This window comes from Dipteris shenzhenensis, chromosome 2 (genome assembly GCF_047967505.1).
Source record: "Dipteris shenzhenensis isolate YYH24624 ecotype China chromosome 2, Dip_SZ_1.0, whole genome shotgun sequence".
Classification (NCBI taxonomy): Eukaryota; Viridiplantae; Streptophyta; class Polypodiopsida; order Gleicheniales; family Dipteridaceae; genus Dipteris; species Dipteris shenzhenensis.
In genome coordinates this window covers 58,325,074-58,349,512 of record NC_141597.1, presented here as the reverse complement: position 1 = coordinate 58,349,512, position 24,439 = coordinate 58,325,074, and the positions used below count along the sequence as shown (strand labels likewise).

General features: G+C 44.3%; 1 protein-coding gene across 5 annotated transcripts in view; it reads left to right on the top strand.

Annotated features, from left to right (window-relative positions):
* Positions 1-24,439, top strand: part of LOC147905051 (uncharacterized) — a 154,076-nt gene that overhangs the window by 85,448 nt on the left and 44,189 nt on the right. For all 5 annotated transcript variants that reach the window (XM_087389688.1, XM_087389697.1, XM_087389712.1 and 2 more), the window contains 3 exons: positions 5,686-5,758; positions 5,927-5,986; positions 6,317-6,410. In XM_087389688.1, coding sequence (XP_087245814.1) covers positions 5,686-5,758; positions 5,927-5,986; positions 6,317-6,410 — 227 coding nt within the window. The remainder of the gene's footprint in view (positions 1-5,685; positions 5,759-5,926; positions 5,987-6,316; positions 6,411-24,439) is intronic.

Below are 24,439 nucleotides of genomic sequence, written 5' to 3'. Positions count from 1 at the left end.
ACATTAGGTGAGTTCTTTGGCTTTTTGTCTCTATGTGCTGCAGAAAAAGATAAAAGAGTGCCATCAACCTGAAGTACATCGCTACAGAAGCAATACCTTTGAAAGATATAAAATAAGAACGCATGGGTTCTTGTATAGCCAAAGGAGGGTGGAATACTTTGGACCAATAAATATTCTCAGCCCTCAAGGAATTTCCCAACAAAGAATCCCTGCCATTCCATTCCAAGTGGGATAAAATATGCTTCCAATCAAGAAGCAAACGAGAGACAAAAGGGCAGCCTCTGATCTTTCCTTGAATGGAGCCAAGTAGAAAATCCCACCGTATAGGCTGCCAATGCCCAAAGCAGAAGTATCAATATGCAACAAGAGAGAGCGGATCATGAAAGCCCAAGGCTGCTGATCCCGTTGCATAAACTACAACATCATTTTTCCCCTGTGAGCAAGTATATGCGTTTGAATATTGAGTATGTTCAAACCCCTGTGCATCTTTGGAGAATAGAGACGATGCATACAGAGTAGTCTGAGACTTTTCTTGCCATTTTTTGAACGCCAAAAAATCTCCATGATACCTGACATAAAGGAAACCAGACCTGCCTTAGTAAATATGGTGAGGGGCAGATAGAATTGTATGTATGCTATCAAAATGGGTTGTGTTATCCGCAAACGAACATGTAATGGCGAAGTTGCCAGCTTCCAATATTCAAGTTTTGTCCTCAGCTTTGTGAGCACCCAATCAGTTTGTTGAGAACGAGTGCGACCCCAACCTAGAGGATAGCCAAGATGTCGAATCAATTGGGAAGGTGGGACAATTTCCCGAGGCCACAAAAGACTATGCCAGTCTTTAGCATGCAATGGCAATAGCTTAGATTTCTGAAAATTCAAATGAAAACCAGCAGCTAAGCCATATGTGGAAAGAGCTTGCATAATCAAGGAGAGATCTGAAACGCTCAAATTCTAATCTCTGATTTCTTAGCGTCGATTCTCGGGTACAATTACAGGCGATGGCATCCCGAATATCCTCCCAGCCTCTCTTGTAGATTGCATGCACACAAGATACATAATTTATTTTCTTCATGCCTATCCACAAGCCCACAAATCCCTAGATGGTTCCCTCCTGCCACATGTCATCATTTTAGACCTTTAGCTTGGTACACCATTTACCTCTCTCTTGGGGCACAATTAAAACATTTGCCCCTTGGCATTCTTACACATTTAGGTGCACCTAGGCCTGAGCACTCAGAACCACCTAGTCGATGCCAATACACCCTTACCTAGGACCTTGGCAGTTACTTCCCTTGACCATTTAATTTACGCACATAAAATATTACAGAAGTTGGTCCTCTAAGGGAAAATGCCCACTGATCTTTCCGAGGTCATGCTATCTCGGCTAGAGCATAACATTCCTTCCCTCTTCAAGCATCAGCGTCCTCGATGATGAAATTCTGGAATGCTCTCGGCATCTGATATACGGACTCCCAGGTAGCCTCCGATAAAGGTAAACCATGCCATGCAACCAACACCGTGGGTGTCTTCTGATTGCGTACTTGCATTATTCCTCGGTCCAGGATTCTTGTTGGTTTGCGTCTAGCATTATCCTCTATCTCCAGAAATAAAACAATACCCTCAATCAGTGAGTCACCAGGGTGTAAAAACATCTTTAAACGAGAAACATGAAACACGGGATGCACCCTACACCCTTGTGGCAATTCCAACTTATAACAACCTTGTCTATTCTTTTCAGAATTAACCACGGCCCACAATACCGAGGTGATAACTTAGCACACTCTCCTGCAGTCAAAGACTTAGAGTGCGAAGGAACTCTGAGAAAGGGGAGGCGGAAGCAGAGAAAACGAAAGAGCCATCTATCGGAGCAGCAGGAAGAGGGGAGGAAGAGACATCAGGAAAAGATTGTACAAGACCCTGCGTGAGAAGAGCAAAAGGCTGCAGAGACAGAGGGGAAGACGAATTTGGTATGGAATCTGGCTATATGGACATGGGAGCAGGTATAGAAGAAGGAAAAATAACGGGTAAAGGAACCTGTACGGAGGGGGGAGCTTGTACGGATGACCGTACAGCAGGTACGGCCTGCGTAGGGGCAAAGGAAGGGGCAAGTGCTGACGGAAGATGTACAGGGGCTGACAAATGGGGTACGGATGCAAGCGCAGGAGTAGGAGCAGCAATAGGCTGCGGGCAAGGTACAGGGACAGGTGAGGGAGGGACTGAGGTCGCCATCGCTCACACAACACTCACACACACACACACACACACACACATTTTTATTTTTACTTTTAGTGAAAACTTTGAATGCCTTATATTATAAGATAGCTATGCCAGAAAATTGGTAAGCTGAAAGATTACATCAAGAGAAAATCTCCGTGTAGGACAAATATACATCATGATCTATGCAGGGAGTTTGTAGACAATCGAAGAGCAATTGCTGCAAAGAACGATGGAAGAAAACAAAAGTAGAAAAAACTGGATCACCAAAGACTCTGTGGTTTGTATCTTTCCACGGAGTGCAAAGTGCCCAGTAGCAAACCCAGGTAAAGAAGAACTCAAATTACGACCGTTGAGGATAGATCCCAAACAGCCAAAAAAGCTTGTGAAAAGAAGCCTGAGGAAATCTTAATCTCAATCTCTGCCGAAGGTTGAAGCTCCGTGTCTCGGGGTAGTGCCATAAATATGAGATACAAATTCCCTCGGAGCTAAAGACTTACGACAAATAGCTGGAGCAATATGTATGCATGATAAAAGCTGTCCAGATGGAACAACCCCCACCAGAACATGCCATAGAAAGACATGTTGTCGTAGAGGGACCTTGGAGTGCCAAGCCTGTTTCAATCTTTTTCTCCACCATTTGACTGGACAATGCAAACTCCAAATCTGATTAACCTTGATGCCCAGGGTGGAGACAACATAACTCTATATAAAGATGAGATTGTTATATGAGACAGCTTCAAAGGACGAATGGACGAGTGTACTGGAAGAGTAGTCCAATCTTGAAGCCTGTCTTGAAGTTACTGGCTGAAGCATCCGAGTAATGACATGCCATGCAGGATGATAGTGCATGCATAGTTGTGTGTAACTGCTTGCATTCTAGCAATGAAAGCTTCCCAAGCATAGTCAATGCGAAAGCGAGACTGTTGTGACAAGGGGTGGACAGCATCATACACCATGGCCTTCTATGCATCATGCAGCAAATAACTATTATTGACAATGAGTAGTCTTCTTTGTGTAAGCCGATTACCAGGCAAGAATGTATAAAAGCATAATCCACCCATAATTTAGCAGTGAGACAACCATAGTGCTGAGGATTAACCTTGTACTGACGATCTATACGAGCCGGATAAGAAGACTGGGCATTATGCTGAAAAGTATAGCATGGCAACATTTGTTGTGATTCTTTCCAAAGGTCAACAAGACTGAGCTGAAGTAATAGATTCGACCAATGATGGCATTCGGAAGCCAACTTATGAGTATGGCCAGAAGTATTATCACCATGCTGAGGAGCATTATTAGAATCTTCACAAATAAAGGCATGTTGTCTCCAGGGGTAGCCTTGCATATCAGCTCAAATTAAACCTCTACTGTGAGAGGATTGAGGTGCATAAACCGAGTCAAATTCAAAAATTTCTCCCTGAACGAGACATTGTATGATCAGCCATCTAGATGCCTTGGCTATCATTGAGGGAGATAATTGGCTGAAACTCATTTTTCACTAGAAAAGCTACACCTGGAAAAGAATGCTCACCAGCATAAAATGTCATACCCATCAAAATGCCTTTAATGACCAGCATACATATGCTGGTTATGTTCTTGCAATGCCACTATGTCAGGCTGTAATTGATTGAGATAGCCCAAGACAAGTTTCCATTTCCTGGGATCACATGACCCCTGTACATCGAGAGTCAAACATTTTGTATGTGACAACATATTTACAGAATATGTACAGCTGAGAACCAGAAGTATCAATCTCAGGATCCGGTCCCCGCGACCCTGAGAAGATACAAGTGACTATGGAAAAGACAAAAGACCCATAATTTCCTCTTCAGGGAAGAGGGTGCGACTTGCTGTCACAGTAGCCCAAGTAATACAAACTCCTGAAATTTCTTGAGGAGGATGACAATTCGAAGATAAACCATTCCATGTACGAAGAGGGAGAGGTCTTGCCGTCACAGCAGCCCAAGTAATATAAATTCCTGAATTTTCTTGAGGAGAATGACCATTCGAAGAACAATTCCATGTACGAGGAGGGAGAGGTCTCCTTGCTGTCACAAATTTCCTTGGACTTTGCCAAGTTTCCTTCAAAGTCTTTTCCTTTACTTTCGATTGAGAAGTAGAAGGCATCAAAGAAGAGGGATTTCCATTTGACACAACCGGAGCCTTTTTCTTATCCTAGGCTGTAGTAGCAGGCTTGTTTGGCTTTGTTTTAACCAGAGAAGAGGCAAGAAAATCCTTAGGATGCATTTGAGCAGGCATGGCATCTGGAGGCATTTTGTGTAAAACCAGAGGGGATTGCGAAGCCATGTGCCCAAACTTCTTGCATTCATAGCAAGATTCTGCAAGTAATCCCCATTTAAGCTTATAGAAAGCACTTCCCATGGCAACATTGTTGATAGTAACAGCATAGGATTCTGGAGTGGGATTGTCTGTATCCCACAAAATACAAATTCTATTAGAGTTGCCATTTGGCCGTGGTGGACACACCGCCTTGCCATAGAAGCTGCAATTTTTTGCAACAGAGAAGCAAGGCATTGAAGGAAGTCCACTACTTCCACCCACACCGGACAATGATGTCTGATCAAAGCTTGATAATTCTTGGTAGGCGACCATGGGAGAGCACAAACCATTTTCTATCCATAAAAAAGAGGAGAATGTTCCAAGAGCATCTGCTTATGCTGTTCATGCACCATAATAACTTCAAAGAAGCCCTTGTTTGCATAATGCACTTTGTGTACAAAACAACCACCTAAAGTGCGTGTCAACTAATTTCCCACATCAACTGCAACTAGCATACGGCTTGGAAAGAAAATAATCAATGCATGCTTGGCATATTCACACATTGGATCCACAATACCATCAACCTCCATCATTATCCCAATGGTGGGAGGCTGGAGCATTGTCTTTCCATTCCTTGCGAGTATCTTCAAATCCCTCATGCATCACATCATATACCAATTGGGCCTCCAAAGAGGCATGCACTAGGTCATCGTGACCCGAATCTTGCTTCTGCTTCTTGTGCATATAAGTCTTCATAGTAGCCATTAATTCCTGTATAAACGGAAAAGACCGCAGAGACGCAGACTTTCAACAGACAAGCGAAAATGGAGGGAAAAAAGTCCATGCTGGTGCAAAATTGGTGGCTCACCATGTGCAGTCTGCCTTGTCCTTAGCTTCTTGCATGTTTGCTAAGTCTCATTGGCCCTGCCATGCCCATCTATGATCTGACACGTCTCCTTTCTGTCTAGCTAAGCATCCTGCATCCACCATTTGCCATATAGCTCTGCCATACTTGTAATTAAAAGCTAGCATCTATGATGTAAAAATGGACAGTGTCTTTTCTTTATGGAATTGTAGGCCGTCAAAATAATTGCCTTGAATGTGTGGGTGCTTTTGCTGTTTCATAGTTTGGCATCTTTTAACCGTAGAGTAGTGATCCCTTTTTCCCTTAAATGCAATGCTCAGGATGTATCGTACGAGAAATCCTTTTTTTAACGGATCCATCACGCTCCATGTACCTTGCTCCAATGAGTGGGTGGTATGCTCTTTTATTCTTTTTCCTTCTTGAACAACTTTTTGATCTTCCTGTGGAAAAGTGGCTGAGAAGGCAGCTTAATAAGGACAATAGAGAAAAGGTAGCGGCAGGATGCTGCTGTGGGGATTAAATTTTAAATTTAAGCATTCTTATAAGTAGGCAGATCTGTAGGTTTGATGCAGGCGGACAGGAGCTTGTGGGTTTGCGTACTTTTACAGTATTGAAGGAAAGGTGAGCTGAAAATTTTAAGATCAATTTCTGAAGGTTTTCCCTTGTTGTTTTCTTTGACTCAACTTGAAACTTCCTTGTTTTGAGCGTCAGTGTAAGATGTATGAAGTTTGTTATAAGATTTCTCCTTTACTTGAGTTATACCTGGTTCAAGTTTGTGATGTAGTTTGGGAGGTCACATGGGCTTCGCTAACCCATGTCTTGAGCAGTTAGTGTAAGCCATATGAGATTTGTCCCTTGAGTTATAGGTTGAAAGTTTGCGATGTACTTTGGGAGGTCACATGGGCTTTTTCCATGTATATATTGCATGTTCTATTGCCTGTTTTTTTGCAGCTTGGGGGCAGCAGGCATGATGGGTATTGACCGCATGTTGAGTTTTGATGCGACGAGCAGCCTTCAGCAAACTCTGAGAACATTGCAAAGTCAGGTTATTTCAGACTTTGTTGCCCTCTTTCATTCACGATACTTTAAAAGACAGAGGACATTTATTGTGTATGAGAATGGAAAGCACACACGTCAAACCATGCCCCCCCCCTTCTTTAAAATAGAAGAACTTCTATTAAGTACAACAAAAAAACAATAGTCTAGGATAAACTCGTATAAACTGTGTTATGAGAACCTCATGCAAAATTATGCAGAATAGTAATGAGGATCTTGCAATGCAACCAATCCAGAGAGTGGAGACTTGTGGCAAACTTTTCACGGACATAAAAAACAATTAGTTTAAACCTTGTGCGATTTTTGTGCTTATCCAATGGTGGTTCATATGGATGTCCTTGTCCGATGTGTTTTCTTCCTTGACATACGTATGATCCACGTGGAATGGGGCATATTGCCTTCCCGGCACCACATACAGTACTGTGTGAGAGAAAACGTAGGCAACATGGCAACCTCTGTCTCCCTGATGTGCAGTCCCCATATGATCTAACCCGGTGTAGATATGTGATGGTCTGAAAGGCTGCATCTAGCTGGAGTGGAGAAGCACCAAACTCGGCTTGAGTGATGTGATGTGGTACAGACTGTTTCCCCCGGATCATCCGTGAGAGCATGAGGATGTGCAGGTGCTCCACCCGTGTCCACTCTATCTCTGACATGTCAGGCCCCCAACAAGGGCTGCCATACATACCGGCTGGTCGACCAAGGAGTCGAAGAGAAGAGCCTTGGTCCGAGGGTCCTGGAAGTGGGAGTGGAAGCATGGTCTCTCTAGCCGAGCCAGTGAAGCGTATCCCCTACTCAGTCTGGCCTGCATCGTTGGTCTCATCGTGAAGATCGGGCCGGAGAAGATGACCCCCAAGTAAGTGTATGAGGATACGATCTCAACTGGTGACCCACCTAAAGTAAAAGTAAACTGATTCCGTTGCATGTTTGCTCGAGAGGTGTTAAAGATCATGACCTTGGTCTTGCCAAGCTTGACCTCCAAATCATGGGATAAACAGAAAGCTTGCAGTGCATCCAAGTGTCGCTGGAGCCCGTCAGGTGTGGACAACAAGAGTGCCACGTCATCTGCATAAAGAAGAATCTCGATGATCATCCCGGCAAGTGAGCAACCGGTCCCTCTGGACGCCCCCATGAAAGTCTCAAGCTCATCGATGTAGAGGCCAAATAGGGTCGGTGATAAGGGACAACCCTGTTTGACCCCTATGGTACTCAAGATCTCATTTGTCCAACCTGCGCCTGTCTAAACTCGGCCTGAGACTCTCTCATATAGTGCCATGATTGCCCAGATGATCTCCTGATCAAATCCCAGTGTCTGTAGGCGTGTGATGAGATGAGCTCGAGGTACTGTGTCAAAGGCTTTGCGGAAATCCACAAAGCAGCAATATACGCGCTCCTTCCATGATCTGGCCTCCTCAATGACACTCCTGAGTGTGAGTATGTGATCCATAGTCCCACGGTCTCGCCTGAAACCGGCTTGACCCTCTACTTTGAGCCCTCTCATCTCTGCGAACAGGCTGACCGACGCATCCAATACGGCTGCATAGATCTTGGACATCACATGTCCAATCATGATAGTCTTGTAGTTACTTGGGTCCATGGGATCCCCTACCTTGTGGATGGGGGTGATGGTTTTGAGTGTCCAAGTGCGGGGGAAGCCAAGGCAAACAACGTCATTGAATAGCTTTGCTAGGATCGGGGCTAACTTGTCGATCCCATATGCGATAAACTCAGTGCATAGCCCCTCATGATCCTTAGCTCAGCCATTGTGCAATTTCAATGTTGCATCCTTGACTCCCCCTCTGGTGAACAACGTGCAAGTGGTGGGGCGAGGTGTGTGTATGAGATATGGAGTGGGCTGGTGTGGGACATCATAAAGATGGTGTGCATACGTGTGCCAGACTCTCGTGTCGGTGAGGGGTGATGGAGACCTACGCTCAAGGAATCTCCGCCAAAAATCCTTAGAGTTGTTGCTGTACAAGATGTGCAGCAGCAGCTCCTCATTTCAATGAAGAAATGCCTGCTTCTTTTTTTTTTTTTTTTCCATGAAAAAGACTTCTATTAAGTAAGAACAAAAACCCGCGAGAGCAAGCTCAAAGCGGAATACATCATGAAATCATGAGGATAATAAAAAACCCCCTCAGAGTGAGGTGGAAAGAAACCAAGGCTGAGGCTGAAAGTGCCATCTCAACCCTGTAGTAGATTCAGAGAAGAAAGGAGAATCCTTCCATTCCCTGAAGAAAGAAGCCCTCCTAGCTGAGGCTGCACGGGAGTCCCCCTGCATACCCGTCCATACGGCCATCAGAGTGTGTACGATGTCTGTCCAGATACTAGCCAATGTGTGCGAGGGATGAACCTGAGTACCCTCCATAGCCTCTGTGCATCTGGATCTCCAGATATGCCAGGCTGCTATGCTCGCTATAATCTCCCAAGAAGTATCCACAGAGGCATGTACAGCTGTAAAAGGACGGTGTGTAACCACATCCAACGAGCAGAGCTCAACCCGATGATGTCGAACTGAAATGGCCCGGGAGGAGTCAAGTCCCTCATAGAAAACCTGAGGTCCTGTAAGAGAAAGCCAAGCCACCGAGCCCCAAGTCATAAAGAGTGGAGAATGGGCAAAGTGACTGAAGATCCTGGCTATCCCCATCCAAATCAATCTCGCCTGTCTGCAATCCCATAAGCAATGCTGAATAGACTCCGAAGCAGAAAGGCAACGAGGGCAAGTAGGGTCGGCTCCGAATCTGGACCTCCAAAGGTTCACTGCAATCCCTCCATGAATAGAAAGCCAAAAGAAGATAGTGATCTTTCTATTCCTGTGGGATTTCCAGAGCCTCCTCCAGAAGTACCTCTGCTGATCCGCAGTAATACCAAAAGTCTCCCAATGAGGAACTCTGGAGGGTCTCCAACCTCTGCTACTGAGCTGAAATCTCCTGGCATTACTGACCGTGTAACGAAAGAAGGGGATGGTCTTCTCTCGATGCCCCGCGTCAATCCACTCCCACTCTCCGGGGTCCCACTGTAAATACCTGATGGGAACTCCTCCATAGAGCCAAAGTCTCCAAGACCCGGTGGAGAGTAACTGGGGGTCAGGGTCTAAGAACCACTCTGAATCTGATCCGTGCATCAAAAGGCCTACGACCCTGATAGGCTGAAAAGCAGACTCAAGCAATATATCATCTGTAGATCTGAGCAACCAGCCTGCTTCTTTTGACGTACGAGACGTTGGTACTTGCGTACCGTGTCTGGTGTGTTCGGGAGGTGACATCTGGTTTCAAGTCGGAGCTGTCGGCGATAAGCCTTGCACTCCTCATCGTACCAATTGTTGCAGGGTACAGAACCAAGAGGTGGTGGTCTAGTGGACCGTGTGGTGTGGGGAAAGATTTGGAGGGCAGCCTCGTGGAGTATGCGACTAATCAGGGCAGCACAGTCCTCTATGAGTGGTATGTGATCGATGTAGGTTAGGAGTCTGTTTAGGCGTCTAGAGTAGGCCGGTGAGAGGCTGTTATCAAAGTGTATGTCGTGGTAGTGCTTCCTATGTGGTGTGGCTAAGCATGGGGTGGCGATAATGAAGAATAGATATGTGTGATCAGCTCCTGGAGGGAGTGGTGCTACGGTGAAGTCGGTGATACATGAACTGAAGGTAGGGGATCCCATGATGTAATCTACTACACTAGTGCCCCCCCTGTGTGGGAAGCAAGTAAATCCACCTGAGGAGGGCCATAGGTCAAGCCCGTTGTAGATGATGAGATCATGCATCCTGCCCAGATCAAGGAGCGCGTGTCCATATGGTGTAACAGGCCCGTGTCGGTCCGATGAGGTCCTGGTCATACCTGCTCCATCTAGGTCCATCTCTGAAGCATGCCTTCATCAACGGGACTGGCATCCAGAGCAATTCAAAGTGGACGGCTTGTGGTCAAAAAACAATATTAGCTCGATACATTTAAGATGGATGGGTACAAAGACCTGCCGGGATCCCTTTAACAAAGGCCTTTCAAAGATCTGAAGGTGCTCAAAGGAAGAAATTTGACGGAAATAATTTCATCGACAGAATCTCCTTTTTTCTTGTCAACAAACTTGAATAGATAGTAATCTGTTTTAGGCCATTCTAGTATATTTTTTCAACAGACTTCAATATTGGAGGTCACTCTAAGCTTCATTGAAGGTATTCCATCTATTTTGAGTAGTCATAAGGCCACATTAGCCTTGCCTTATTTCCCTCTACCCTTGCCATTTGGAGGCGCTTTTGTGCTTTTTTGACATCCACAAGTGCCTCGTAGTGAGGGCTTGTGAAGACATGCATTATTTGTGTGTATTTACTTAATCATCAAGAGCCAATCTCTTACAATTGCGCATCTTTGTTCATTAATTAGTTGATTCTCTGTTTTCATAGAAGAAGGACAATACACATTACCAGTTGTATTACGTGGGCCTTCTTTCACCCACTTGATCCTCATCATCAAGATTTACCCATGTAATCATCTAATATAATACCGTGTTATCCTCTCAGATACTCAGCATTTTTCATACTTCCCCTTTCTTCATGACTTGGGGCTCGGTGACATGGTTATCCCTAACTGGGCCCCAGGTGTTTTATGAGGATGAGCCTTCTTCTTGGGCACTCTCGATCCGCCGACAGGTGATAGAGCCCTGCTCTCTTCAGGATGTACCACATATTCCTTTCAGAGCTTCACATGTTTCAGTGGACACCTCTTGGGAGATTTCGGCTAGCATTTCCTCTTGGCACATTTGGAGAGCCAGATGCACAGAGGCCTTGGGTGACACCCAGATACACCCATCACGAGTGTTCACGGGTATTTGGAGTGACACGGTTCATACTTTGATAGCCATATGGGCTAGCATGTAGGGCCCTCCAGAGGCAGCCTCTTCTAGGAGGACTGTATTTCTTCGAGTTTGGAGGGGTTCTCCCTTTTTCTGGAGGTGGCTACCGGATTGAGATGGCACTATCAGCCCAATCCTTTCTTTTTGGCTCTTGAGCGTTTCATGCATTGCATGGTGTATCCCATATTCCCATATGGAGCTTGCTCTAATGGTTTTCTTTAATACGTAATAGAAGTCTCTTTTTTGCAAAAAATAAAATAAAATCAGGTAGAGGCCAGTGCAGACCTGGTTATGAAAGTGGATCAGTCGAGAGAGTAGCACAAAGCCGTGCCTCTCCTGAAAGAAGCCCCCTGATCTCATAATAGACTGGACAAGTACATAGGAAATGCTCCTTTGTCTTGACTTCCTTTAACGTGCATAGCCTACAGATCCACTACTCCCAGGTTGTGCTTGCAACTCTCCCTACCTCGATCCTCAGCTAACCAAAGCATGCACAATGGAGGTCCAACCTATCTCAGCTCTCCTTTGCAGGGTTCATGAGAGCGGAGGTGTCACTCGTGTGTGTGTGTTATATAAGGGGGTGGGGTTAGAAATCAAGGTAGAACAGTGCTACCTACCCTCTATCATGTGTCTTAACTAGTTTTTATCATCATACTACCTACCATTCCAACATTCAAAATATTATTTAAAGGAAAAGGCCACCTTCGTTAGGTGTAGAATATCAAAGCAACATGCACGCTATACAAAAATACACCATGGGTTTTTTGATAAATCTACCTATGTAGTAAAGAAGGGAGGAAAACAGAGGAAGGCCAAACATACTATTCTTTACCAGATGTGTGTGTGCGCACCAAATTGATTTGGTTAAAAAAGCTCATGGGTGGCTCCTCGGATCTAGAGATCACGGAGTCCAGGGCTCTTGCCACAACGAGAGATGACACGACAGATACACATATGAGATATCTTCACATCTCACTAGAGAGCTGCAATGGCACCTGGTTGTGTATTTTAAGTACTAGTTTTGAGTTTTGAGCTTTGAGGTTCTTAGCACATCACTCAGCAAGGACCCTAGCAAGTCCTTTGCCTTAGCCCACAATTTCTTGTATGAGTTACTCTTTTCATTGTACTTTGTCTCATAGGTCGGTGAGGCTTCCTGAAGACGTTAAATACATCTTTGTTGAGATTTCACCTAGAGTGTGATTACTGAGTTTTTCTAGGCAGATAGCACAGAACAGCAACCCCCAGGGATATGGTGTAGCCGAGACGCAGAGCAAGAAACACGACAAACTCGTCACCAGGTCGATATAGAGACATGGCTTAAATTCACGTGACTAGAGACATGGCGGACAGGTGTGATAGTGGCACTTGTCAGACGTAGGGCCACGGCTCGAAGACCATTGCAAACCACACCCAATGATCATCGCCAACATTGGTTGTATGCCACCACAGCCTCGCACCTCATCGGTGTCTCCCGTGGGCTTGATTCCTACACTAGCATCCAGAGGATCAATGCAGTGATGCCATACCACAGCTTTCGTACATGTGACATGGTTATCCCCAATTGTTATTGTTCCAAAGAAAAATGGGAAACTGAGAATATGTGTTGATTACAGAAAGTTGAATGCAGCAACCATCACTAATCCATTTCCTCTTCCATTTTGTGATTCATTGCTTGATGCTATGGTTGGACATGAGATTTACATATTTTTAGATGGTTTCAGTGGGTATAACCAGGTCAGAATGGCTCCAGAGGACAGAGATAAAACTGCATTTGTAACAGAATGGGGTGTATTTGCATCCAATGTCATGACCTTTGGATTGAAAAATGCACCACCCACTTGCCAAAAATATATACAAGAGGTATTTGCAGAGTACCCGACCTCATTCATGAAGGTATTTCTGGATGACTTCTCAGTATTTGGAAAAAGGTTAGATCATTTGCATCACTTGTCATTATGCTTTGCTAAATGTAGATTTGCTGGTCCGAGCTTAAACCCAGCAAAATGTGCTTTTGCTGTCAGTAGAGGTATTGTCCTCGGACATATTACCTCTCCATGGGATCAGACATTTTTTATACTATTGTTTTTATGTTTATGTTGTACTTGTCGTGGGTGTACATGCCCAATTAGAGACTCCACCCTTTGAGGTGATTGTATGTGGTTTTTCCTGTCTCATAGACCCTTCTGTCTTTTGAAGACTTTTGATAAACTCTCTCTCTCTCTCTCTCTCTCTCTCTCTCGGGTAATACTATATATTACTGAATGAAAAACCTCAAACTACACACACACTTTTTTTAATAAAAAAAGTGAAATCTTTGAGTACTTTATATTACAAGATAGCTAGCCAGAAAAAACTGCGGAAATAGTACATCAAGGGAAAATGTCCATGTAGGACAAATATACATCCTAATCTATGCAGTGAGTTTGTAAACAATCGAAGAGCGATTGCTGCAAGGAACGACGGAAAAAAAAGAAGAAGAAAATACTGGATCACCAAAGACTCCATGATTCCTAGCTTTTTAGAGAGTCCAGGTGCCCAGTAGCGAACCTAGGTAAAGAACAAATCAAAATCTAAATGTTCAGGATATATCCCAAACAACCAAAAATGCTTGCAAAAAACAGCGTGAGTGAATCTCAATCTCAATCTGTCACGAAGGATACCCAAGAAATTATGTGTCTCAGAGCAATTCCGAAAGATATGAGATACAGACTCCCGGGGAGCTAAATACCGATGACAGATAGGAGGAGCAATACGTCTGCAAGATAAAAGCTGTCCTGATGATACAACCCCCAGCAGAACACGCCATTAAAAAAAAACCTATTGGCGTAAAGGAAGCTTAGAGTGCCAAATCTTCTTCAATCTCTTTCTCCACCATTTGAGTGGATGGTGCAATGCCCAAATCTGATTAGCTCTGTCTGACACCCAAGGTGGTGATAACAAAACTTTATATAAAGAAGAGATTGTTATATGAGACAGCTTCAAAGGACGAATAGATCAGTATAAAGGAAGAAGGGTCCAATCCTGAAGCCTGTCTCAAAGCTCTAAAAGCGGAACTGGCTGAAATGGCTGAACCATTCGAGAAATGACCTGCCATACTGGACGATAGTGCATGCCCAAACCATATTTGCAGCAGTCAAAGGGAAAGATAAAAGAAAATAATGTCATCATCATTGATAACATTTACAACAACTGAAATCCCTTTTATGTTAAGAAAGTAAGAGCGTCGAGGCTCCTGCAAAGCCAAGGGAGTAGAGAAACCGCGCGACCAATGGATGCTCTCAGCTCGCAAAGAGTTACCTTGTAAAGAGTCTCTTCCATTCCATGCCAAGTGTGAAAGAATATGCTTCCAATCAAAAAACATCTCGGAAACTATAGGACAACCTTGGATTTTGCCTTCAATGCAGTCCAAAAGAAAATCCTTGACCAAATGCAGGAGTGGTGATGTGAACCAATAAGGAACGCATCATAGCAGCCCAAGGCTGATCATCTTGAAGAAACTGAAGCTTTGTGAGCTAAAATGTGCACACGTATATTAAGAATATTCAACCCTTCATGCAATTTGGGTGAGCACAATCTCTGTACTGGAAGAATCCGCAAGCTTTTCTTCCCATGCTTTGACCATCAAAAAATTTCCATAATGGTGACATGAAGGAAGACAATTCCTTTTTAGTGAAAAAAATCAATGTCAGATAAAACTACACACACACACACTTTTTTTTTTTTGGGTGAAAATATTGTTGCTTTTATATTACAAGATGAGCATCCCAAAGTAGGATATGCTCAAAATACATTAAGCAAAGATGTCGTATGACAAATATACATCCTAATCTAGAGACCCTGTTTGCAAACAATCATAAAACGATTGTTGCAAAGAGTGCCTTAAAAAAGAGTAAGCTGAGAAAGTCGGGTCACCAAAGACTCTATGATTTCTGTCCTTTCAAAGAGTCCAAAGTGCCCAATATCGAACCCAAATAAAGAAAAAAACAAACTGATGTCGAGGGGGATGTATCCCAAACAACCAGAAATACTTGCCAAAAGCAAAGCGTGGAAATCTGGTGCGTAAAGTTTGACCCAATAATGCCAAGAAATCACATGTATGAGAACAGTGCCAAAAGAGATGAGACATTGTTTCCCTAGGAGCCAAACATTGGCGACAAAGTGGTGGAGCAACACAGCGTTGTGCCAAAAGCTGTCCAGCTGGAAAAACTCCTAATAAAACGCGCCACAGAAACACCTGTTGTCGAAGATAAATTTTTGCTTTCCAAACCCCACTCAATCTTCTTCGTCACCACTTCGCTGTACTATTCATATGCCAAATTTGATTTGCCCTCTGTGCAGCCCAAGGCAAAGGAAAAAGAACTTTATAGAGCGCTGAAATTGTAATAGTGAAGAGCCGCAAAGGATGACATGTCGATCCTGGCAAATGAAGAGTCTAGTCGTGCAGGCGATCCTCATCTTCCAAAGCAGGTACATGAGTAAAATTCTGAATCAAGGAGATAATCTTATGCCAAACCGGACTATAATGGAATTCAAGACTATATTTTGCACAGTAGCCTCAGGGAAAGAAAGAGGGGTCCCATCATCATGAACAATATCTGAAACCAAAAGGATCCCCTTTAGACTCAAAAAATAAGACTATTGAAGCTCTTTCTGTTGGAATATGGAAAAAGAACTAGAACTACAAACTGGAAATGAAATGACAAGACTGAAAGACAAGAAATACCTTGAGAAGAGTGTAGACAAGACACAAGCTAGACTTATAGATTACAATGATGTGACCCATTGAATATATGGGCCAAAGTACAAGACATAAAGCAAGAGTGCTTATGGGATAATTGTAGAAGTGCCACATGGCACACACTCAAGACATAAAGACTAGACTTAGACTTAGACTTAGACTTAGACAAATGTAGACTAGGAAATAGTACACTTAGTGTGCACTTATCTCCAACACTTTCAAGGCCAGGGGAGGGAAAAAGACCTAAGACCAATGTATGTTGGGGTAAAGGCACTATGGCCTCCCAAGTACAGTTAGTACACTTAAGTACAGTTAGTACTTTTATTTGTTAAGTACACTAAGTACGATGTACTTAGTGTTGTAACCTTATCCTTTCATATAAAAAAGGTTGACTGTGTGCTAGGGGAGGTACACACATATTTTTTATCCCCACACCCTTGTGTCCATCCTGCTTGTGTGTCGGTGTGCTCTTTCTCTCCCTCGCCACAAGTGGTATCGGAGCCTGCCTACCTTTCTCTCCCGTCCGTCCAGCAACAGCGCCAGCAGCAGCATCGATCTGCTGCTTTCAGCGGGGGCCGACAGCATTCAGCGCTTCCAGCGCCATCAGCCATGGAGGCCATTCGTCGCCAGTAGCAACGCTACCAGCGACGCCAGCAGCATCGCTACCAGCGACGCCAGCAACGACGCCACCAGCGACGCCAATAGAGGCGACGCCACCAGCGACGCTAATATAGGCGACGCCAGCAGTGACGCCACTAGCGACGCCCACATAGGTGACGCCAGCAGCCAAGCCACCAGCGACGCCAACAGCGGCGTCGCCAGCTGCAACACCACATACAGGCGACGCCTTCAAGGCCCAACATCGCCCATACAGGCGACGCCTTCAACAGGTCGCCAATTCGTGGCATAGGTGACGCCACCAACGGTCCGACAAGTCGCCACACAGGCGACTCCTCCAACGCACATCCAAGACAGCCCGCTAGGCCTACGAGCTCTCGTCAGAATTTTTCTTCAACTGCTCCGGCAGTGTTATAGGTACAGGTGCATCCTTCGAGCTCATTGTGAGCATTACTGGTATTGGGGGAAACAGATAACTGTCTATGCCTACTGTGTGAGGAAATCCTCAACATTGAATTGCAGAATCAAGGGGCTTTTGTAGCCAGTGCCAAGTATTGGCTTGTATACGCATGCATTGCGTTTATCCTCCTATTTGGAGTTGATTCTTGCAGGATTCGTATGCATTTGTTGATCCACGGGACAGTAGAAGCTACATTGAGTACTACTTTGTAGACTTGAGCACTGAATGTGCCAGTCAAATTGGGGGTTTTGCAATTGGATGCATATCAGTGCTGGGGGAAGCAATTTAAATGCCTTACAGTGGTCAGTGAAGCAGTAAATGCACTCAAAATTCTGAGAATTTTGCCTCCAGTCAAGGGGCTTTTGCCTAAATCCTACTCTAAACTGTGTTATACAGTTTTAATGGTATCTTGAAGCTTGAAGTTGACAGGTTTGAACAGTCAAACAGCCATTTACTGATTCTGTACTTTCTGGTACAGTCAGGTACTGTTCTGTGTCAACTGTGGGGCTGATTACAGTCATTGTACAGAAGTACAGAGTGCAAAATACACTGCTGTTTTTTCACTGTAATTGCAGGGCAGATGCTGCTTTAATATCAGAGTATTGCTGATTGTACAACAGTGCATTTAATGATGCAAACACAGTTGCTGTTCGGGTACTGCAGCAAGCAGTAAACAGTTATAATTTTCTGTTTAATTGGGAGAAATATTTGCAGGTGCAGTTCCTGTTGTTCCGCTGCAGGAATTAAATTCTTTGAGCACATTTCAAGTGCCTGTGTGCACTTGGTTTGCAGGGAGTTAGGCACCCAAGTGTGGGTTATATTTCTTGCTGATTGTAATGGCTTCATCCTCGGAATCTTCTCTTTTCAATATAAAAAGTTGCAAGGTGCTGCTAACTACCCGATGTGGAAAAAGATGGTCCTGAATGTGCTAATTTTCAGGCAGTTTCATGCTCCTATTATACACAAAGGTGTGAAGCCCACTGGCACATCTGATGATGCTTGGGCACTAGCTGATCTGTCAGCAAAGTCCATAATTGAATTGTCACTCCATGAGAGTGTTGTTTGGAATGTGGATGGTGAAAAAACAGCCTGGGGTGTGTGGAAAAAGCTAGAGGACACATATGAGTAGCAAAGTGTAGCCACAAAGATATATTGGTTGCGCAAGTTCTTCAATCTGAAGATGAAGGAAGGGACCTCCATGGATGCACATCTCAATGAGTTTAATTCAATTGTTACTCAACTTGCAAATCAAAAGTATGTGGTGGATGAGGAAACCAAGGGTATGGCACTTTTGATCTCTCTTCCTGAAAGTTGGGATACATTCACCACAGCTGTAACAAATGCAAACACTTTCATAAGTTTTTCAGATATCACAGGGCTGATTTTGCAAGAAGAGCAGAAGCTGAAAGCTCAAGATGCAGTAAAGCCTAACAATGCCTTAAATGCAAGGGGGAGAAGTCAGCAAAGAGGCAAATCCCAGGAAAGGGGAAAAGGGAGGAGCAAGTCCCGCTCCAACAAAGATGTTGAGTGCTACTACTGTGGCAAAAAGGGACATACCAAAAAGCAGTGCTTTAAACTGAAAAATGATAAGAGAGACAAAGCCAAAAACACTGATGCGTCAGATGCAAAGGCAATTGTACCAGTAAGCAATGGCAAGAGCTTCATTCTACACACGGTTATGACAGTGAGGGAGAGGTTCTATTTCTCTCTACTTTGGATGCTCATTCTCTCCATGCAGGAGATTTTGCAGACAGTGTGAAGATTGAAGAGCTTCATTCTACACACGGTTATGACAGTGAGGGAGAGGTTCTATTTCTCTCTACTTTGGATGCTCATTCTCTCCATGCAGGAGATTTTGCAGACATGCACTCTTGGATCATTGACTCAGGTGCCTCATTCCATGTTACACCTTACAAAGAATTGTTTGTACAGTAATGGAGTCGTTTTTCTAGGGGATAATCATGCATGCAGTATTGTCGGTGTTGGAGATGTCAGGCTTGTATTTGCTGATGGTACTCAGCTTATGCTTCACAATGTCAGGCATGTACCCGAAGTCAAGAAAAATCTGATTTCTACTGGCATGTTGGATGATGAAGGTTTTGTGACCAGCTTTGGTCATGGTTTCTGGAAGGTCACCAAAGGTGCCCTGGTTGTTGCCAGAGGCTCTAAGGTTGACACAATGTATACTCTTCATGCTAAAGTATGTAATCATGCTGATATTCATGCCACCGAGCTGCCGAATATTTCTATGTGGCATAGCCGGATGGGACATATGAGCATAAGTGGAATGGAGCAATTGGCTCGCCTTGGCTACCGTCTCTTAAATTTTCTGATTTAAAGTTTTGTGAGCACTGCATATATGGTAGACAGTTACAGTGTCCTCATAAAAGAAGATTAGGACATAAAGATGCTCAACTTGAGCTTGTGCATACAGACGTGTGTGAGATGCCTAGTCCTTCACTTGGAGGTGCACGGTACTTTGTCACATTTATAGATGATTCCACAAGGAAGGTGTGGGTGTATCCTCTTCGATTGAAGAGTGATGTCTTTCCAGTGTTCCAGAAATGGCTTGCTATGGTTGAGAACCAAACAGGCAGAACACTGAAGGCTTTGCGGTCAGATAACGGTGGGGAGTATATGTCTAATGCATTCAATGCATTTTGTGATGCTAGAGGTATTAAAAGAGAACTCACTGCTCCTTACAGTCTAGCGCAAAACGGCACTGCAGAGCGTATGAATAGAACCATACAGGAAAAGTCCTGCTCTATGATGTCACATGCTGCTTTACCTCATGGATTTTGGGCTGAGGCTGTAAAAACAGCAGTACACCTCATCAATAGGTCACCAAATAAAAGACTAGATGGCAGAGTGCCAGAGGAGCTTTGGACAGGAAAACCTCCTTCCTATAAGCACTTGAGGGTCTTTGGCTGCACTGCGTACGTGCATATATGCAGAGAAGATCGCAGCAAGCTTGATCCTAAGTCTCTTAAATGCATTTTTCTTGGATATGGTGACTAGTGAGATGGGTTATCGCCTATGGGATCCTGTGAATAAGAAGCTAATACGCAGCAATGATGTCTTATTTGATGAGTCATGTATGTTTAAGGCAGCAGATAAGCCTTCTGATGCTTCAGAGGTTGACATTGATGACTCGAGACATCCTGTACAATTCAGGCAGGCTGCGAATCAGCCACAACAGCAGCGTAATCAGCCAATGCATGATGCTGCAGCAGGTCCAAATGGACAGCCCGTAGTGGCGGAAGATGTCCTACAGGATATGCCACCTTTGGAAGATCTCCTAGGCATAATTCTGCAGCCTGATCTACTGGAACAGCCACCTGTTTTAGGAGAGCAGCAAGCTGGACAGCAAAACCAATGGGTCCGAAGGTCCACTCGACAAATGAGGCAGCCAGACAGATTTGTTCCAGGGGCAGATTTTATTATGCTTACAGACTGTGGAGAACCTTCCTGTTACAAGGAAGCCGTGCAAATGCATGATAAAAGGCTATGGGAACTAGCCATGAAGTCTGAAATGGACAGTCTCCATAAAAATGGTACTTGTGAATTGGTGCAGTTGCCTAAGGGCATGAAAGTACTGCCATGCAAGTGGGTGTATAGATTGAAAGTCACACTTGGAGCTAAGCCAAGGTATAAAGCCAGGTTGGTTGCCAAGGGCTTTAAGCAGGAGTATGGTGTCGATTTTGATGAGATCTTTTCTCTAGTGGTTAAGATGACCACACTCAGGATTGTACTTGCTTTGGTTGCATGTGAGAATTTGGAATTATGCCAAATGGATGTGAAGACAACCTTTCTTCACGGTGATCTTCATGAGGAGATCTACATGCAGCAGCCAGAGGGATTTGCAGTCAAGGGCAAGGAGTCACTTGTATGCAAGCTTAAGAAGAGCCTTTATGGGCTGAAACAGGCACCCAGGGAATGGTATAAGAAATTTGATACCTTCATGAAGTCCCAAGGTTTCAGGAGAAGTGATGACGATCACTGCTTATATACCAAAAGGGCTGCAAATGGCAGCTTAATCATTCTCATATTATATGTGGATGACATGCTTATTTCTGGTAAAGCTTGTGAGGAGCTTGATGACCTTAAGAAAAAATTGCATGAGGCCTTTGATATGAAGGACCTTGGTGATGCAAATCACATACTGGGAATGCGGATACGGAGAGACAGGGGACAGCGTTTGTTGTATTTGTCTCAGACCGAATATATTGGCAAAGTATTGCACAGGTTGCATATGGAGGGGGGGAAGACCCTTAGTTCTCCATTACCTCCATATGTGAAACTCAGTGCAATGGACAGCCCACACTCAGATGATGATAGGGCTGAAATGGCCAAGATTCCATATGCTTCAGCTTGTGGCAGTCTCATGTATGCCATGGTTGCTACCAGACCTGATATTGCGTTTTAGTGGGAGTGGTTAGCAGATATATGGCAAATCCAGGCAAGAAGCATTGGAAAAGGTATCATGAGATACCTGAAGGGCACACAGGAGTTGTGCATATGCTTTGGCAAGCGAGATGCAAAGGTGCATGGTTATGTGGATTCAGATTTTGCTGGTCATCCAGATAACCGGAAGTCTACTATTGGTTATGTTTATACATTCACTGGAGGTGCCGTGTCATGGATGTCAAGGATGCAGCAGTGCATAGCCTTGTCTACCACGGAAGCTGAATATATTGCAGCCACAGAGGCATGCAAGGAGGCCTTATGGTTATCTCGGCTAGTGGGAGACTTGGGCATTACAAGAGATATTCCATTGTTGCATTGTGACAGTCAGAGTGCTATTCAGTTGGCACACAATCCTGTCTTTCATGCAAAGACTAAGCACATTGATGTGAAGTATCACTTCATCAGGGAGGTAATAGATGATAAGCTGATTCAGCTTGTCAAGATTCACACAGATGATAATCCAGCAGATTTGTTGACAAAAGGCTTGCCTGCAGAGCGGTTTGCACATTGCCCACAGTTGATGGGTATAGGTTGAGCCTCATTTATTTTTACTTGAGGGCATATTGCCTTTAAGTGGGAGGTTGTTGGGGTAAAGGCACTATGGCCTCCCAAGTACAGTTAGTACACTTAAGTACAGTTAGTACTTAACCAAGAGGGTAACCAAGATGACGGATCAACTGAGTAGTTTGGATAATATCACCCAGCCATAAAAGAGAATGCCAATCTCGTGAGTGCAGAGGCAAGAGCTTGGACTTCGAAAATTCACATGAAGACCATAAAGAGAGAGCATGCATCAAAGAAGAGAGATCCAGCTGAGTATTCCGAGGAGTAAACAAGGAATCATCAGCATATGCCTGAGCAATCATAGTACCACTCCCTGGAATTTATAATCCATGAAGCATGTCCATGGCAACCAAATGATCCATATATTGTAGCATAGGATCACACACACACACACACACTTTTTTTTAGTGAAAGCTTTGATTGATTATATTACAAGAATAGTCACCTCAGAAAAGAGGCCCTAGAAAATACATCAACTGAAGATCTCAGTAGAAGCCAAATATACATCCTGATCTATCTGGCGAGTCTGCAAGCAATCAAAGAAAGATTGCTGCAGAGAATGCTTAAAGAAAGCAAATTTTAAAAAATTGGGATCACTAAAGACTTTACAATTGCGGTCTGTCCATAAAGTCCAAAGTGCCCAATAACGAGCCCGAATAAAGAAAAGATGAAACTCCGGTCGCTGTGGATGAAAACCAAAGAGCCAGAAAAATTTTGCAAAGAGAAGAGTCGGGAATCTCGCTCGTAGCCTCTGTCGAAGAGAATCCAAAAACTGTCGAGAAGACAGGCAATGCCAGATTAAATGAGGCATAGTCTCCTCAGAAATTAGACTCCGGTGACAGAGAGCAAGAGCAATGTGCCTTCAGGCCAGCAACTGTCTAGATGGAAAATTTCCCAGAAGCACTCGCCATAAAAAAACCTGTTGCCGAAGTGGAACCTTGTAAGCCCAAAGTTGCTGCAGTCTTTTTTTCCACCACTTAACTGGCCGATGCATTCACCAAATAGAATTACCCCTCTCTGAAACCCATGGTTGAGGCAAAAGGATTTTGTATAATGGAGGCACAGTAATCTGAGATAGCCTCAAAGGACGAGAGGAAGACCCAAGGGAAGTCAAAGTCCAATCCTCTAATCAATCCTGGAGTTCCAAAGGGGGAATCGGAACCATAGGGGAAAGCATACAAGTGATTTGTTGCCACAAAGTACGATAATGAGAACCCAAACCATAGTTTGTGGCTGCCAGAGAAAAGGGAAGCATAGAGCCATCATCATGAATAACATCAGCAACAATATTGATCCTTTTAAAATAAATAAAGTAGGAACGACGAGGTTCCTATAAAACGGAGGCTGGAAAACTTTTGACTAGTGGATGCTTTCAGCCCGCAAAGAGTTACCCATCAGAGATTGTCGACCGTGCCATTCAAGGTGAGACAGAATATGCTTCCAGTCAAGAAGCAAGTTGGAGACCATAGGGCAGCCATGCAAAGTGCCATCAATGCACCCAAACAAGAAATCCCACTGAGTGGGTTGCTAATGACCAAAAGCAGGAGTACTGATCTGTGTGACCAGAGATTGAATCATGAGAGCCCAGGGCTGTGTTAGAATTATAGATATAATTCAGCGGTGACCAATGTAATATAATAAGCTAGTTAGGGGCACTTTTCCCTCTTTATGAGGTTTTTCCCCCTAACCGCAGTTAGTTCACTAACTATGGTTAGTGACTACTAAGGTTTTGTCACTAGGACAAAACCTTATCTTTCTCTCATTGAGTTGTACTCTCACACTCTTCTATTGCAACTCAGCTTTCAGCTTCCAAGCTTCCAGCTCTCACTCTCTATTGCTCTCTCTCACTCACCATCTCCTCACATTTGGTATCAGAGCGGGTTCAAGAGCTCCGTACTCCCTGCTCCTTTCAGCTCCTGCTCTTTGCCTTCAGCTCCAACCTCCCCGTTCAGCTCCAGCTAGTCTGCGACACCTCGTACGTACAGTCCGTACGACTGTATGGAATCATGCCGTACAGCTTCGCCGTACAGCTCTACTCCCGTACAGTTCTGTACCCCATCGTCGTCCATATAACGCCATGCAGACCTGCTCGCCATACATCGTCGCCAGACTGTACGGTTAGCCGTACAGTTCCATACAGCTCCCGTACAGTTCCGTCGTACAGCTCGCCGTAGTTGACCGTACTTGCACGTACATACTGTCCAACAGGTATCCGTACGTGTTTTCGTACAGGTTATTTTTTTCCGTACAGTACCTGTCTATGTACCTGCTCATCGTACCATCTGTACCATCCATACAGTGCCGTACCAACCGTACGGCACTTCCGTACTGT